This window comes from Calonectris borealis, chromosome 2 (genome assembly GCF_964195595.1).
Source record: "Calonectris borealis chromosome 2, bCalBor7.hap1.2, whole genome shotgun sequence".
Taxonomy (NCBI): domain Eukaryota; kingdom Metazoa; phylum Chordata; class Aves; order Procellariiformes; family Procellariidae; genus Calonectris; species Calonectris borealis.
In genome coordinates this window covers 56,653,799-56,668,997 of record NC_134313.1, presented here as the reverse complement: position 1 = coordinate 56,668,997, position 15,199 = coordinate 56,653,799, and the positions used below count along the sequence as shown (strand labels likewise).

The following is a 15,199-nucleotide window of genomic DNA, read 5'->3' as shown; positions in this document are numbered from 1 at the left end:
ACAAACTAGACGTACTGCCTGACGTTTGCTGTGCTGCATTCCCAATGCAGTTGCAGCCCACTGTTCTCTTGCTAGCCTGTGAGTGTTCGTAGGCTGCATGCCGTCTGTAAAAGGAGCTGCAATTTGCTATGTATTTGTAAAACCCCCAGCACAACTGGGCCTAGTTTGGCTATGGTTTTAAGGCCCTAATGTGTAACTGTTAAATAAGAGTATTAAATCCCTCTGCTCATTGGAAGCTCTTTTTCTTCTCCATGCTGTATTATACAAGATCGGGACAAAGATCTCTCTTCTCAATGCAGCTGAATAGTATAAAAGTTGCTTACATATGAAAGCTAAAATAAACAAAAGAAAAAGAATTAGGTTACAAATTAAGAAACTATAATGTTTAACAAAAAAGGTGATGGCTGTAAGTGGCGCCATTAACACATGTCTCATATCATGGCATTACACAGACTTAAATCTGAGAGTGTCAAGTAAAAGATGGAGCCAGGGGAATATGTCCCTTCTCACCTAGCCTTTGTCTTCCGAAGCTTGTGTGTGTGACAGGGGAAGGAAGGAGGAAATGGTTTGTGGCGCTACAGTTGCATACAGTAATGTGATCTAGACAGACGATTTTGGAAGACTGGTAGTAATATATACAGTGGTACATACATAAAGCAGTACAGCTGTCTATACAGTAGTTCTTCCTCCTGCCTCCTTCCCTCCCCCAGCATCAGGTACTCATGAGGAGTGACTGAGAGACATAAATATTGCAGTAATGCACACTGTACAGGTTTACTTCTAGCAAAAAGGTTTGATTTTGTCACACAGCTACGTCTTGGCACCGCTGCAGGTCAAGTTCCTCTCTTCCACGCTTGACAGATACCTTCTCTTCTTGAATGTCTCTGTGATGCTTCTGTGTTATGCTGTAGTCGGTAGTGTTTCATGCATCCGTGGATGCCACTGGATTCTCTCCTTTCCAAAAATTAATGTTCTAACACCAGGTCAGGAAACGAACAACTCCGTATGCAACAGGTTATTTTCTGTGCCTCCGTACCTTGGTCCGTCCTCCTTAACTCCTGGTCCAACTGGCACGAGTGTAATCCACTTGAAAACATAACTGCTGTGATATTTTCAGATGGTCCAGAAGCCGGAGTGATAATGCTTATACCAAAAGTAGTACATGGCGAACATCAGTTGGACGGTACGGTAGGAAGGAATGATATCCTGTAACTACCATTTTGTTCCGTCTCTGCCAAGAGCTTCTTAAAATGACAGGCATCACTGTTGTCCATTTGGCTTTTGTCCTGCACGCCGCAGCCTTCTGCTTCAGCTTGCTTTTGGTTTTATCACCCATTCTGCCTGAGGATTTGCACGGTAAACATCTAACATGTATGCATCCGGATCCAAACAGTGCTGACCTGAAACAGAAATTGACAGCCATGAATCACAGGATGTTTTGAGCACATTAGTAAACGGGACAGAGCTGCGTTAAAATGTCCTTGAATGTATCTCCGACTTGCACGTAGCGAGCCTGGTTTGGTGTGTCCAGCTGACATCTTGCCTGGATACAGACAGGGGCTTTGGTAAATTTGCCAGTGATTTTACTCCGTGAGAGTCATGAATTCACTTTCACTTCCAGGCAGGATGTCCTGCATTACACTGACTTACGGACAAGGCGTTTAGTCAAATGGTGAACAAATATTACGGTTTCTTTAGAAGCATTAACAACACTGTTACTGTGCCACAGTATGGTTTTTTTTTATTTTTTTGGATTTACTGGGCTGGAGTTACAACTCTGTGACTTCGTTTCTACACTATTTTTAAATGCTGAAAAAGTAGCTCTGTAAACCATGTGTTCCCATCCAGCTAGGATCTTGCAAAGAAATATAAATCAAGGGTTTTGGCAATTGCTGTTTTTCTGGTTAAAAAACAAGAGTCTGGCTGTTTGAGTGTTTCGTTAGGTGGTGACTGGGGCTAGGAGTTGGGTGGCTGGGGATCCTTGCTGCCTTTGCCACAGAAAGAGGCATCTGATGCCTCTTAATTGAGTAATAAGGCAAATAAATTTTTGAGTTAAGTTGATTTGTTGGACTATGTTATATTTACACTGGGTGATGAAGCTATTTAACTGGTGAGGTTACATTGCTGTGACACAAAGGATTATGGTAAAATTTTTGTACGGTTACTTATAAGGTCACTGGGGTCCTAATGATTTTATTCAAGTGAAAGCAATATAAATGAATTAATGCATGATCAGTGGACTAAGGTACCCTGAAAGATCTAGGACTATGAAAATAATTTTAAATGAAGATGCAAATTAAATGTCCAGATTTTTGAAAGAGCGTGGTGGGAATTCTTGGAATTGTTTCACAAGGCCTTTAGGATCTTGTCCTGTATTAGCAGCGGCTGGTCATCCTGTTTAGCCAGCCAAAACAAATCACTAATCAAATTTAGCTTTGTATGAGTATATCTTCAGTAATGAAGACTTTGCTTCTTGACTGCTGCTGAAGCAGGTCTGTGACGTTTTGTAATAATAGAAACAGTTTAGAGCTGAATCTAGAAGAATTAAGGAATAATCTAATCAGGCAGCTGACAAAAGACTCCAACATAGTATGAAGAATTTTAGTATGAATAGAGAAAGGAGAGAGTCAGGACTGTGTAATATCAAATTAAAATCCAGTTTTTGACCTTTAGGCCAAGAACTTTTGTGGCAAGCCACTGTCATTATTACAAAAATGTCGCAGCACAAAACACGGAGGAAGACAAAATCCCTACTGCAAGGGATTTACAATCTAAATAGTATTAGTATTAGATTATACATTAGTATGAGTATAGTACACCCATACATGCAGGGGCTGAATTCTCAATTCTGTGTTTTTTATTTGGAGGAGGTTAACACTTAAATGCAGTAAGGAAGGAATAGGTCTTGGGAAAAGGCTTGACAGCGAGGTGGAATGTGCTCGCGAGAGGAAGACTAAGGATCTCTTAACCATGAAAAAATGCTCAATTATGAGAGTGAGAGAGGTAAGCGAAAGGTCAGATGAATTTGGCAAGACTGTCAGGAGTCCTGCTGAGATCCAGTCATCAGGTCACCATCTCTTGCGCGGTGCCCCTTCAGTCATGCTGGAGTAGGAAGGAATCGTTACATTGATTTTAACAGCTTTTGGGTCAGACTCCTTTCCTGCAGATGGACTGGAAGGTAGGAGAGAGCCAGCTGTGTGAAAACAGCACTGCCCTGAGGTGTTTTAGGAGGCTAAGGACATTCAGAATTGAATTTTCAAAAATGAGACCTACCTATATTTCCTCCAATTTCATGTAAACTTTGGATCTGGCCCCTCATGTTCTGTGATGAACTGCGGCTAGGATAGAAAAAAACAGTTTGTCTTTCTGTTATAACCACTGCCTTCTGAACCACCATCTATATTAAGCTAAAAATTGATATTTTTGCCCCTGTGAACTTATCAAAAGCAAGGACTTCCACCAAACGGAGCACTGCAGAATAGTGAATCTGCTACAGAGGTAGATTACTGTGTCAGAGTTAACTAAGCCTTCTATTATATTATTTATTTTTTATTATTTATTTAAAGAGAATTACGTGGTAACGTGGGAAGACTTTGCAGAAAAGACTTTCAGATACAATTTACCATTTCCCATAACTGTTAATAATTACTACCTTACAGAAATAAAAACATTAACATTTTATGGGCAGATATAAGACAATCCCTCTGGGTTCTCTATGCAACAAGTCTATAAAACGTATGGTTTTAGTAGTGGTATAAGAGAGGGCAGACGGATTCTATATAGGAGCCAATTATTAAGTAAAATATAAACAATAAAATCAGTTATTAAAATTTCTTTGACCAACGTAACCATAAATTAACAATTTTAGATTAGAAAAAGAGTTCTTTGATGCGAGTCTTTGAAATGAGTCTTTAAAAAGGCGACAATCTGTTCCTTAATGGTTCTGACATTATTGCTCGGGAAAAACAAAATGTTCTGTTTTACCCACCTGTTTTCACAATGGAATCGAGCCAGGATGTCTTTGGCTTTTGTTTGGCTGTTGAGTTGAATTGCCATAGAGACTTTTGAATGCAGTGGAGCATAAACTCTTATCACCCCCTCAGGTATGTCAGACTGCAGGTATGGGGGAAAAGTGACAGCTCCCTAAAATCAATATTCAGTAGAGTAAGTCTAAGGCAAATATTGCTGTAGCTCCGTTCAGAAGCAGTTCTGCAACTCTTTTGAGGTTGCTTGCAAAAATCACTGTCCTGGATTCACTTAATTATTCAAAAAACATATTCACAGTCATACAAACACAAATTTATAGATACAGTATAATAAGATATGACACAAAGACACAAACTCCTTGGTAGGCATCACATAAATGCGTGCAGAATAAAGTACAGCCCTTGAATTTTGATTGCTTGCAGTAATATTGAGTCAAGTTGTTATCTGAGGTGTTTTAAGTTATTTCTGTTAACATTGGTCAGTGAACCAACTGCTTATTTAAAAGTACATAAAAATGACTAGGAATATCTGGTCTTCCTTTTAAAGATTAAATTCTCCTGAGGTGTGAAGATCCAGTTCTCTGTTTCCTCTTCTTATAACTTCAACTAGATGGAAGTTTATGTACAGTAAGATATCAAAGTACCATATGGTTTCTGTTAATTTGAAATTTGACCTTATGTAGGGTTCAAACGATCATCTATGAGGTTTATGCACTCTTCCATGATTAATGGCGGATAACTCAATTAGCAAGGTTTGCATTCCAGTTCTAATCCAGTTAATACCATGCTGAGCAGAGTACAATAGTCTCTCCAGTCTCTGTCCTTGTGTAATTTAGAACATCTGAGACCCGGGGACTGTGTTAAGTGCTCTCAAAATTCAACTCAGTTATCCAAACAGAGTTTGCCTCCAATTTACCCTTCATATTTCAGCTACCTGCCATGGCTAGTCTCGTTTTTATTACATGCAAAGCCCATTACTACGATCAATGAACTTGCCTTCCCAAAGGTGCAATGACTGCAGTAATTGGCTCTCCTTAGAAACTTTCACTGTATTGTTCCAGGGTGAATACAGTTTTGCAACACAGTAGTCTATATTGCCATTTTAAACAAACATCTATGTCTCCAACTCCAGCACAAATGCGTGTCCTACCCACAATACATTTCAGTCAATGCTGGCAAATGAATTCTCCAAAAAGCTGAATTAACATGGATTCACTATTCATACACATGCTTTCTCTTTCTATTTTTTCCCAGATGTTCCCTTCTGCATTTTCTCTATTGTCTGTGTTAGGTGGCTTATTCTCTATTTCTTATGATCTTTTAATATAACTCCTTCCTAATTTGTCTTTTGTTCTTCAAGACTATTCTTCAATAACTATAAAGTTCTTGACCAGTTCTTTGATTACTCTTCTTACAATTCACTAATCTCCATTCTTTTAAACCTCTAAAGACTTTCTCTCCAGATTATTAAAGGTAGTTTTTACATGGAAACACTACATATAAGCTGCTATAGGGACTGTATATGTTGTGCACGTGTTCACAACATGCTTTTTTGCCCAAATTATATGTTACACCTAATACATAAGTTAATTTTAGGTGTCTTTTGAAATAGCATACCTCAAGTAAGTTCCTAAACTCCATATTCAAGCAGTGGAGAAAAGTTGGTGGCTTTAAAACCTCCAAAGGAAGATTTTTGTATCAGGCTTTCCTAAGTCTGCACCTGGAGCTCTGGAAATCCTCAAAGGTATCCACCTCTCTTCTCTGACTTTATGGGCAATAACGACACAAACGACTTCATTAGGCGCTTAAAATTTAGATCTAGTTTTGGTGTCTATGTTAGGCAAACTGGATTTTATCTCTGCTTAGGAACTTAGTGCAAAACTGTAAAACTAAAGCTTTCAAGGAGAATATCGAATGGCTTGGACCAGGGCATGGGTGAGTGCAATTAATCCTAATATGGACCATCCTGCTACTCAACTACAAATCTGTGCATTTGTTGAATATCTACAGATCATTGCTGTCAAGGACGGTCCAGATATGACCATTTTCTTATAAAACAGGTACAAAACCAGCATTTGTTTGTAACAGCTTATAACTTGGGCTGCTAGAAATCATTCTGCCTTCCTCATCTTTTCTCAATCAATCCCAAAAACTTTGTCTTATCAGGATGTTGGACTGGGGAGCACATCTTTCAAGATAGCTCCCAAATCAGCTTATTTTGTATGGTAAAATTTCCTCCTTGCCCCCCCCCAAAGCTTTTATGAGGTAAGAAAGGAGGGAGGCTGGTTACAGCTGCCCTTGAAAATGATATTTTTATCACACCTCTGGTCTTTCAGGTCTCTCCCGTTCCATGGTCTTTCTCCTCAGAAGTTTTCTCACTCCTTTGTCAAACATCAGCTGCCTCTTGCTGTTGTTCATTGCTGCCTCATTCATTTTTCTTACTTGGGAAATCAGGAAGGATGGCACCTAAAGGGAGGAAGCCGGAACTGAAAATATACAGTAATTTTTCCCTCATAAAATTGGTGTCGGGGCTTTAGAAAGGCACCAAATTTTAGGCAGCAGAAGCTCTACTTATCCCCAGAAGATACATGCAATTAGTAGCTCCCTCTAACAACCCATAGTTATTCCTCTGGTGAAACTGTAGCTCATCTTTCATACCATATGAAACTTTTTAGTGATGTTTGCAGTTGAAGGAACTTTATTAGGAGGTAGTTTTTGCAATCCCCGTCATACCCTCCCTCTGTTATGAGGAAACAGGCTGAGACTCGTGATCTTCATGCCAACCTTCGGAAGTCCAGCAAGTAGTGTGCACTTTTGGCCCATATTATTATGGGCTAGACTTTAAAGAGTCATTTAATCTCATTCAAGTTTAGATATCTCACCTACGCATCTAGATTAAATCATTCTCCTATGCATTCTTCTGTATAAACAATGGTGTGGGATAGGTACCTCCAGAGGGCAATTCGTGCGAAAATGGATGTCTTGGATAGGTGAGGTAAATCTCCATCCAGAGGTATCTGTCAACCCTATCTCATTCTAGATATAGAAGACTCCAGCCAGTTTCCAAAGAATAGCTAACTGTTTCTTCTAGGAAGGTCAGATTACTCTGATTTCTACAGAGCTGCTGCATATAGCAAAATATTTCTGTGTACTGGAGCCATAAAGAGAGAACCGGCATTACTCACTGTCCACAGGATGTCCTGGTACCGAATTAAAAGCCGCACAATGTGCGCCGTGGTGGCGGCTGCTTGCATTTCTTGTTGGTTTGCACGTTTCCCTTTGTAGATGAAGAGGTTTGGTGCAACAATCATAGAAACATTCCACAAATTCATTTTATTTTTCCCTTCATTAGCAACCACCTTCTTCAGGAACTGAAGAAAGGCCTGGGAAAACAACGCTTGTTATGCTGAGTCTTACAAAATAGTTTACTTCTTAAATGCAGCGTTTTCAAATGCACAACGTGTCTGGCTCGAAAGCTGCTATATTTGCACTTGGAGGTGAAGTTTAGAGTTTTTTACATTCTGATTTGGATTACTCTGATATTTGCTGGCACAACCACCTGTGTCAATCACAGCGGAATAGTTAATGTTATCAAAATACACATTAATAAATTAACTGTCACAGAGCATAATCCCAAATCTGTAAATCAAGTACAGTGTCTACACTAAGGCTCTGAATCCTGTAGTAGAGGAAAGATAGAAAGGTGTTGCAATGGAATAGTTAATTTCATAGATTTCAAGGTGTCCATTTTGATGTGTCTGGCCAAGGCTTTTTATATTGCAGTCTCCAGGTGATCAGCCTCTTCAAATGTGCACCAGTCCCATATATGATATAATCTGAGGAATTTCTGCCAGCAACCCCCAAACTTTTATTCTGGGATAATGAAAGCAAGAAGCACTCAGTGGTTGTTCGTTGATGTCACTTCTGCACATGCGTGGCAGACTCAAAGGAAACTCATTTCCCTTTTGGGCAGTTTATTCAGAATTTTACTTGAGTGACTGAATAGGATGGATTGCAGCTGTCGTTAGAATTGGGGTCTGCCAGTGAGTCCTTTTGCAACACCATACCATTAAAACCACTGTCTTTGTACCCTGACATTGCAATTAAAACATTTTTACAAACCCAGGAATTACAAAACAGAAACTGTGTTGGAGAAATTTCTAAAATCTCATTAGAGATAGCAAGTAGAGATGCATTCAGTTTTGTTATCGCTTCTATTTTCATATAAAAGCCTAGTAATAATTAAGACTGCTCATCTAGCATGTGTTTTATATATACTGCTCTATATCGATATGGACTTTGGTAGAAGAAATAAATAACCGCCATTCTTCACAGAGCACTAGTAGACCTCCAAATGCATTAAAGAGGGTTGTTATTTTTGTCCCTTGTTCTTGTATAAATAAATACGGGTAAAGAAGGCACCAGGACTCATAAAGCTGTATCTAAACTGACCAGTGGGAGACTTTTGGAGGTGAGGGACCTGCAAGGTCCTGGTGAGCAGGGGACCTGATGAAATATCTGGGGGCTCCCAGGCAGCTTGTTCACCCAGGTTTCCTTTATGTGGAAACAAGTCCAAAAATGCAACCAGGGTCTCTTAGGGTCAGGACATAGCTGCAGCCAGGTCTGGGAGCTCCCCCACACCCAAAATGCTTGTAGGCACTGTGTCTATATCAGGAAGTAGTACATGGGTGCGGGTGTGGGTTTGTAAGGCAAAACAGCTGAGGCTGAGGCAGTGACACCCATGCTACAGATGTACGTTTCAGGGGTTTTTACTTCAGACTACCTCCTCCAGTCTGGTCCAGTGCCCTGGAAGCCCTTCAGCCCTGGGAGTGCACTAGGCAAGCTCCTGGGGGGCAGCTTCTCATTTAATTTCATCCTGGAGAATTCCAGTTATACAGAAAACCCAGAAACTGGACCTTCTTTTTCCAAACTATGCGAGGCCTCTTTGAAGTGGGTGCTCCAGAATAAATGATGCCTGGGAGCCATTTACTGACACCTCCGGCAACTATTTCTTAATTGCTTGTAAGATAAATGACAGCCAGGGAATTGGAATATCTTTTCAAGGAAATGATAAAAACCACAGATGAATACTTTCACGATGCAGTGTCTGATCAACTGACTGTTAGAAAAAAACCACGTCTCTCATTTAAAAGTCAAAGGCACCACAGATGGCAGGTGCTAGCAAACGAAGAACTTACCTTGGCTGTGTCTCTGTTGGCTTCAGGCAGCAGCATGATCAACAGATGCAAAGCTTGTAGCTGTAACTTGATCTTGGAGATTTCTAAGAATATGAATAATTAAGTTTTTGAAATCCCAATTACAATTGGTTTGTTCTAAAATCCTTGTTGGTCAGCAGTTCTAGAAACAAAAGCAACCACTGCCTGGTTGAGACTAGTATGTTTAGATATTTATTAACCATAATCTTTTCCCCAAATATAAACCCAATTGCAATGAATGGATTTTTCCTCATCATCTTGGGTCTTTGTCACAGGGGGAGACAAGGCTCTATAAAATTCTGTCTAAAAAGCAAGGAGCCAATATTTTTCAGTACTAGCCAGTTTCTTTTTGATAATGTGGTCAGAATGTGTTGTATATGGATCAAGTATTTTCCCCCTTTCAAACTGAAATGGATACTTGTTTTCAGAAAATTTTCAGACTGTTGTTATTGAGTGATTTGCTGAACGCTTGTGCCATTGGAGTAGAGATTAATTGCTTATAACTTAAAAAGTATTTGTCCCATGCCTAGCACTCTAGATAAATGTAGAGCCCCTCTTCAGTTACAAAATACCATCATGTTTTCAGCAATTGGTATATATTGATACTGTGCAATGCTCACTAGAAGAGCTGGGGTGGAGAAGATGGGAAGAATAACTCTGTTGTTTGCTTCCACTCAGGGTGGATGAGAGAGGTTTGGAGAAAAAAAGAGTGAGCGTTGTGAACAGTATATCTGTTGGAGGCAATAAAGTCACTTTATTCTGCACAGACACCTCATGTTCAGTCTTTTCCAAATTGCTAAGCGATCGTAACTGCATGAAGTCTGGGACTCGCAAGGAGCAAGTCACCTCCTTGTGCCCTTTAAACTACCTCATGGAGACACTGAAAACTTGGCTCCAACTTTACATAAAGGTTCTAAGTTTTCTGTACCAATTTGCCTAATAAATTCACCATCCTGAGAGTTTCACTCTGTCCTAGCTCAAGTGAATTTACAATGAAGTCAATAGGTATTGCAAGGTACTATTGCATTCTTCCTGGAAGAGAAATGAACAAAATGTACTGAGAATGAGAGGGTGTATGTACACTGAAAACAAAACCCGACTGCCTGAAGCTTTCTGTGATCACATATATCTTTGTACGAATATTCTGACCTCAGCATAAACCCAAAGAGAAATAAAATAGCTCCAAAAGAATATCAGCTAAAGGGCAGTGACCTGAATTTACCTTGCAGAAATTTTCATTTCTGAAATCTATAATTTTGTGAATCAGAGTCTGTATATGAAAGTCATTGCTCAGCCAGCGTTTGCTCACAGATTTCAAATCTCACATTAAACAGTTGTGTCACTCACACAACGAGTCTATGCTATTAGCTAAATGCAGAGACTTTTTCCATTTGAAAAGGAAAGCTTGCAGGAAGTTTAAGTGTTTAGGCAATGCACTGGGCCTTTTTTTCTCTCTACTTCAGAGAGAGAAAAAAAATGTAATGTCTACTCTACTATTACATTTCATCTAGATCAGTCCATACTAACTCCTTTTCCACCTACTTTCCACTAGCGTGATGAAAGCAGGCAGATATTCTACTGTGAAGAGTGGGCTTGGGAGTTCTCTTATAAACATTTTGAGCAGTCCTGCTGCATCATTATTTCGTACTTGGTCCCAGTCAAAAGTGTCTTCATAAAATTTTGCCTCAAGTTCTTGATGGAGATTCTGAAAGATAAAAGGAACATCTGACCTTTAATCATTGCTTCTGACCCGGCAGTTTGAGATAACTTCAGAAATCCCATTACAGACAACAAGCAGGTTTACACCGTGGTTGAATTAAAGTAGCCCTAAACCAGTGCAGTCTAGGTACAGCTGCACAGAGTTCAGAGCAGGTTAACAGATCAGATTCCTGGGGATATTTTGCAACCCAGGCTAAATTTGGTTTGCCATAGCTAGATTTCTGCCAGTGACCCATTTGAACCATTTTAAAGCAAGACAATTTTGTTCCATGTCTTAGAACTAGAAACAGAAAATTCAGTTAAACAGAATTTTTAGCACAGCTGTTCTTTTTGTTTAAAACACTCTCCAGAGTTTTTAACCCTAAAATCACAAAGGAGCGGCATTTCTTCCTCACTGCCAGTGAACTTGCTAGACAATCTGTTGGCATCTGAGTCCATGGGCCTTGAGCAGATGGCTTTAACTTCTGGTCTTCCTGTCTTTAGAAGGATGTTTTCTTTTAGGATAGCTATAATTAGATTTGATCACTTCATAGAAAAATAAAGGTATCGAACCATTGCTTTCAGAAAACCTCCACTTAATAAATGCCAAAAAACCCGCTCAAAAACCACAAGAGAGATCTAAGATAGAATAGATTATACCCTTTTGGGTGCCCATTTAATCCTCTTGTTCTCCAATGTCAGCATCTTGCTCTATAACAGAGGTCTATTTAGTTCTAGAGGGTAACTAATCAATGTTTCACACACGTGTGAATGGAAATATTCAGTAAGGTTCCTAGTAGGAACAGAATTTGGCTTCAAACCCAGATCACTGTTTGGAAAGCGGAAGCTCCTCAAAAATTTGTTGGGTTAATAAGTTTGAGGGAGGCTACTGTAACATAAGGATATCCATAAATAATGCAGCTTTCACTGCCTTATCCATAGGAAGTTTGTTGCTGCTTTTTGTGAGACTGTTTGTAACAAAATATATCTGTAGCTAATATTCAGGTGTCAGATCATGTTTTTGTCAAATGTACTTTAATATTATGCAAAGAAGTTTAGTCCATTCAGACAGAAATAGTTTTAAAAATGAATTCTGTTTACTGTGTGTCACATGAATGGAAGGAAATTACGTATCAAATATGGTCACACATAATGAAGTGGAATGGTTGGCACAAAAGGGAATAGAAAGTCATTCAGGATTTGGTATATAATGTTACAATCTTGTTTTTACTAGCACATTTTACTGGTTGTAATCTGGGCTATCTCAGCTTCCTCTGTATTCACATCCTTTGCACATAATCCATACAAACACCTGGATTAAATTCTCCTGCTAACTGACTGGGAAATGTGGAACAGAAATCCTCACCTCATCAAAATCACAAGGGGAGAGAAAAACTACTCCACATTTTTCTGCTGAGAACTGGGAAAAAGCCGTAGAAATAGAAAGCAAGATTTTTGAAACATAAACATTTTATATATATATATCCACACAAGCAAGCATATATGTATATTTTATACACTCACCCCCTCATGTACATATATATGTATGCGCACCCAATTTTTTGCAATTTTTTTAAAATGTGACTGATCCTACAGTAGACTATCATGCATTTTTGGTTCACTGGAGCTTTTGTTACAAACCAGATTACAGACAGAGGAAAACTTGTATTTATTTCTTCTATTCTTTGTTTTATATAAAAGTAACCTTTAATCACTTCCATATGCCTTTTCTTTCTCCAAACAAGACTGAAATAAAATTGGAATGCTCTCAAATCCTAATGTCGTAATAATGTATGAAGGCTTTGAAGGATGAAATCTGGATCTGCTTTGAAAAAATCTCTCTTGCTGGTTGGCTTGTTGGACAGACTTAAATGAAGCCAAAACTCAAATAATTTAAAACTTTCATATGGGCAGTTTAACTTACCACCCAGTATAGGAGAGTTACATATAAAGTCATATCTCATAGCAGATCCCTGGATATAGGTTGTGAATAAGAAGTGAACAAGACAGTGTATGAAAAGAATATGAAAGTAATTTAATTAGGTAGAGCACAGCCCTGCTGTGTAATGTCCCTGGAGAGGTTGGAAAAAAATTGAGATTATGTGAAATAATACTTTAAGTATTTGTATGAAAAAATGAGGAAGCTGAAAAGTACAGGCCAAATTAGAAGCTCCCTTCTGCAAGATGTGGCACTTTGCAAGGTGCTGAGAGCTTTTATCAATCCACAGGGTCAAAGGGAGCTGGGATGCTACTGCCTATCATCTTTGATGCTTTTCATGTAATGCCACTTTTTCTTGCACAGTTATTTTTATGATCCCCAGCCCATCAACGTTTAGCAATCCCAACGTTACTCTTTGTGTGGCTGCCACGACTTCCTGCCTCAGAAAGCAAGACAAGATTTCTTGAGGATGAGAAAGTGAGAGTGGGATGCACTATAAGAAGTTGTTTAAACCAGACTAAAAAAAAAACAACTAGAAAAAAACAAAAATCTGGAAAAGAGGTAGACACTACTAAGCCCAGAAAAAACTCGTTTTCCTAATTTACCTCTGCCAAAGGCTTCCAGCTCCTGGAATCAAGTTAGTCTGGAGAAACAATTGCAAGCATTATTGCACCACAATGTCAGGTTATTGGGTACCAACTATCCTGTGTTCATAACCCGCAAATAGCCTGTGAAAATGCAGTACTTGAGGCTGCCAAACAGTGAACGCAGGCCAAATTTCTCTCACTTGGAACATGAAATTTTAAGATCACAGAAGATAAATGAGAAATAAAATGACACGAAGGTTAAAATGACATAGAATAAGATCTTTATCTGAAGTTCACTCAGTATAGCAACTCTGGATTTCTGAAATAAATTAAAACAGAGATAACATCACAGCAATTTTGGACGACAGAGATAAACTGAAAGGATCCCTTAATGTTTAGTGGAGAAAAACTGCATTCAACGTCAAGTCTGTGCTTTATATAGAACATTAACAAATGCAAAGCAATAGACCACATGTTCTGTGATTTATTGGTTCCCAGGAACCAATCTGACCTTTCACTGGTAGGAATAGAAATGCTGAGCTACACACATCAGTATTTATGTGCAGTGTGAATTTGTGTGTGCTGTATTATTTTACATAGAGTCTGTGGTCCAGGAGACAGAAAACTGGCACGAGCGTGTACCTTGACTCTGGAGGCAGATCCAGGCACTCGTAGAATTCCTTCGGTTTCTAAACCTGTTTCCTCAAGCTTGAGCAGCAGCTGAAAAAAAAAAACAACAAAACCCAGGAAAATACTCAGAAGCACTTAATAATACTATTAATTTTTTTTCAATCTAGGTATCCTCGAAACTAATTTGAAAAAGATGCATTTCTATGTAATTTGCTAATGAAAACAAGCCAGCTCATGTAAATAAACCTTCCTAATTTGTCCTCCATATTCCTGACCCTGAAATACGGGGTATGCAGAGTACGGAAAACTGATAATGCAATAGGCCCCTCTGTCCTTGATTTGAGACTTGGCACTGCTATAGAACAATTAACACATGAATGTCTTAATAAAAGGGCAGACACACTGGGTAAAACACAATGGTGTTTTGAGGGAAAATTAACCTCTGAGAAGTGTTTAAGTCTTTCCTCAAGGAGCACAATGGAAAGGTCTATAGATAACATATGTTTCTGGGAACTGAGAACTCAGATTAGAAAATGATCCCAGGATATTTTATTTTGAAATTTCTGTGAATAGAGGAATAGGTTTTCCACTCTAATTCTTTTTTAAAAAATAAATATGTTTTGATTTAACATAATTTAGAACGAAGAGGGGAAAAAAAAAATTCCTAGCATTTATTCATACAGCTCTGGATTTTCACCACCAGCTCTGCTTCCTGCCCTAGCTCTTGGATCCTTCTAATTTCCCATGGTATCTTGACAGGGGAGCTGTGGAGCTGATTGCAAAGTCATGTAAATATTCAAGTCATGTCAGTCTTTCCCCTGACACTCCACACCACTTCCCCTTTTGTCAGTATTTACAGGGAAATTTGTTGTAGTTTCAAGTCCATGTAAACCTGTGTAATTGCATGTGTGCTTGTGTCTGTGTACCTGTCTCCAAGACACCCGCTGAATGTCATTGTACTGTCAAATGACTTATATAAGTGATGTTGTCTTGTCATACAAACCTTCATGAGAAGGTACCACTTCCATTCTGGAAATAATAGCTAAGTAATACCTACGGTTTGAATTCATGTGAAATTAAAACTCCTGAGATAACTCATCTCTGCCACTTCTGCACAGACACACAATTTTGCATGGCTCTCGA

At 38.9% G+C, this 15,199-nt stretch overlaps 1 protein-coding gene across 1 annotated transcript in view; it reads right to left on the bottom strand.

The window, feature by feature from the left end:
* Window positions 1-1,246: 1,246 nt before the first annotated feature.
* ARHGAP28 (Rho GTPase activating protein 28) overlaps window positions 1,247-15,199 on the bottom strand; it is a 31,627-nt gene continuing 17,674 nt past the window's right edge. The window contains exons 7-14 of the mRNA XM_075140673.1: window positions 14,069-14,146; window positions 10,745-10,907; window positions 9,185-9,267; window positions 7,172-7,369; window positions 6,309-6,452; window positions 3,989-4,143; window positions 3,274-3,338; window positions 1,247-1,400 (exon numbers count right to left, since the gene is read on the bottom strand). Of these exons, the coding sequence (XP_074996774.1) occupies window positions 1,309-1,400; window positions 3,274-3,338; window positions 3,989-4,143; window positions 6,309-6,452; window positions 7,172-7,369; window positions 9,185-9,267; window positions 10,745-10,907; window positions 14,069-14,146 (978 nt within the window). The 3' untranslated portion in view covers window positions 1,247-1,308. The remainder of the gene's footprint in view (window positions 1,401-3,273; window positions 3,339-3,988; window positions 4,144-6,308; window positions 6,453-7,171; window positions 7,370-9,184; window positions 9,268-10,744; window positions 10,908-14,068; window positions 14,147-15,199) is intronic.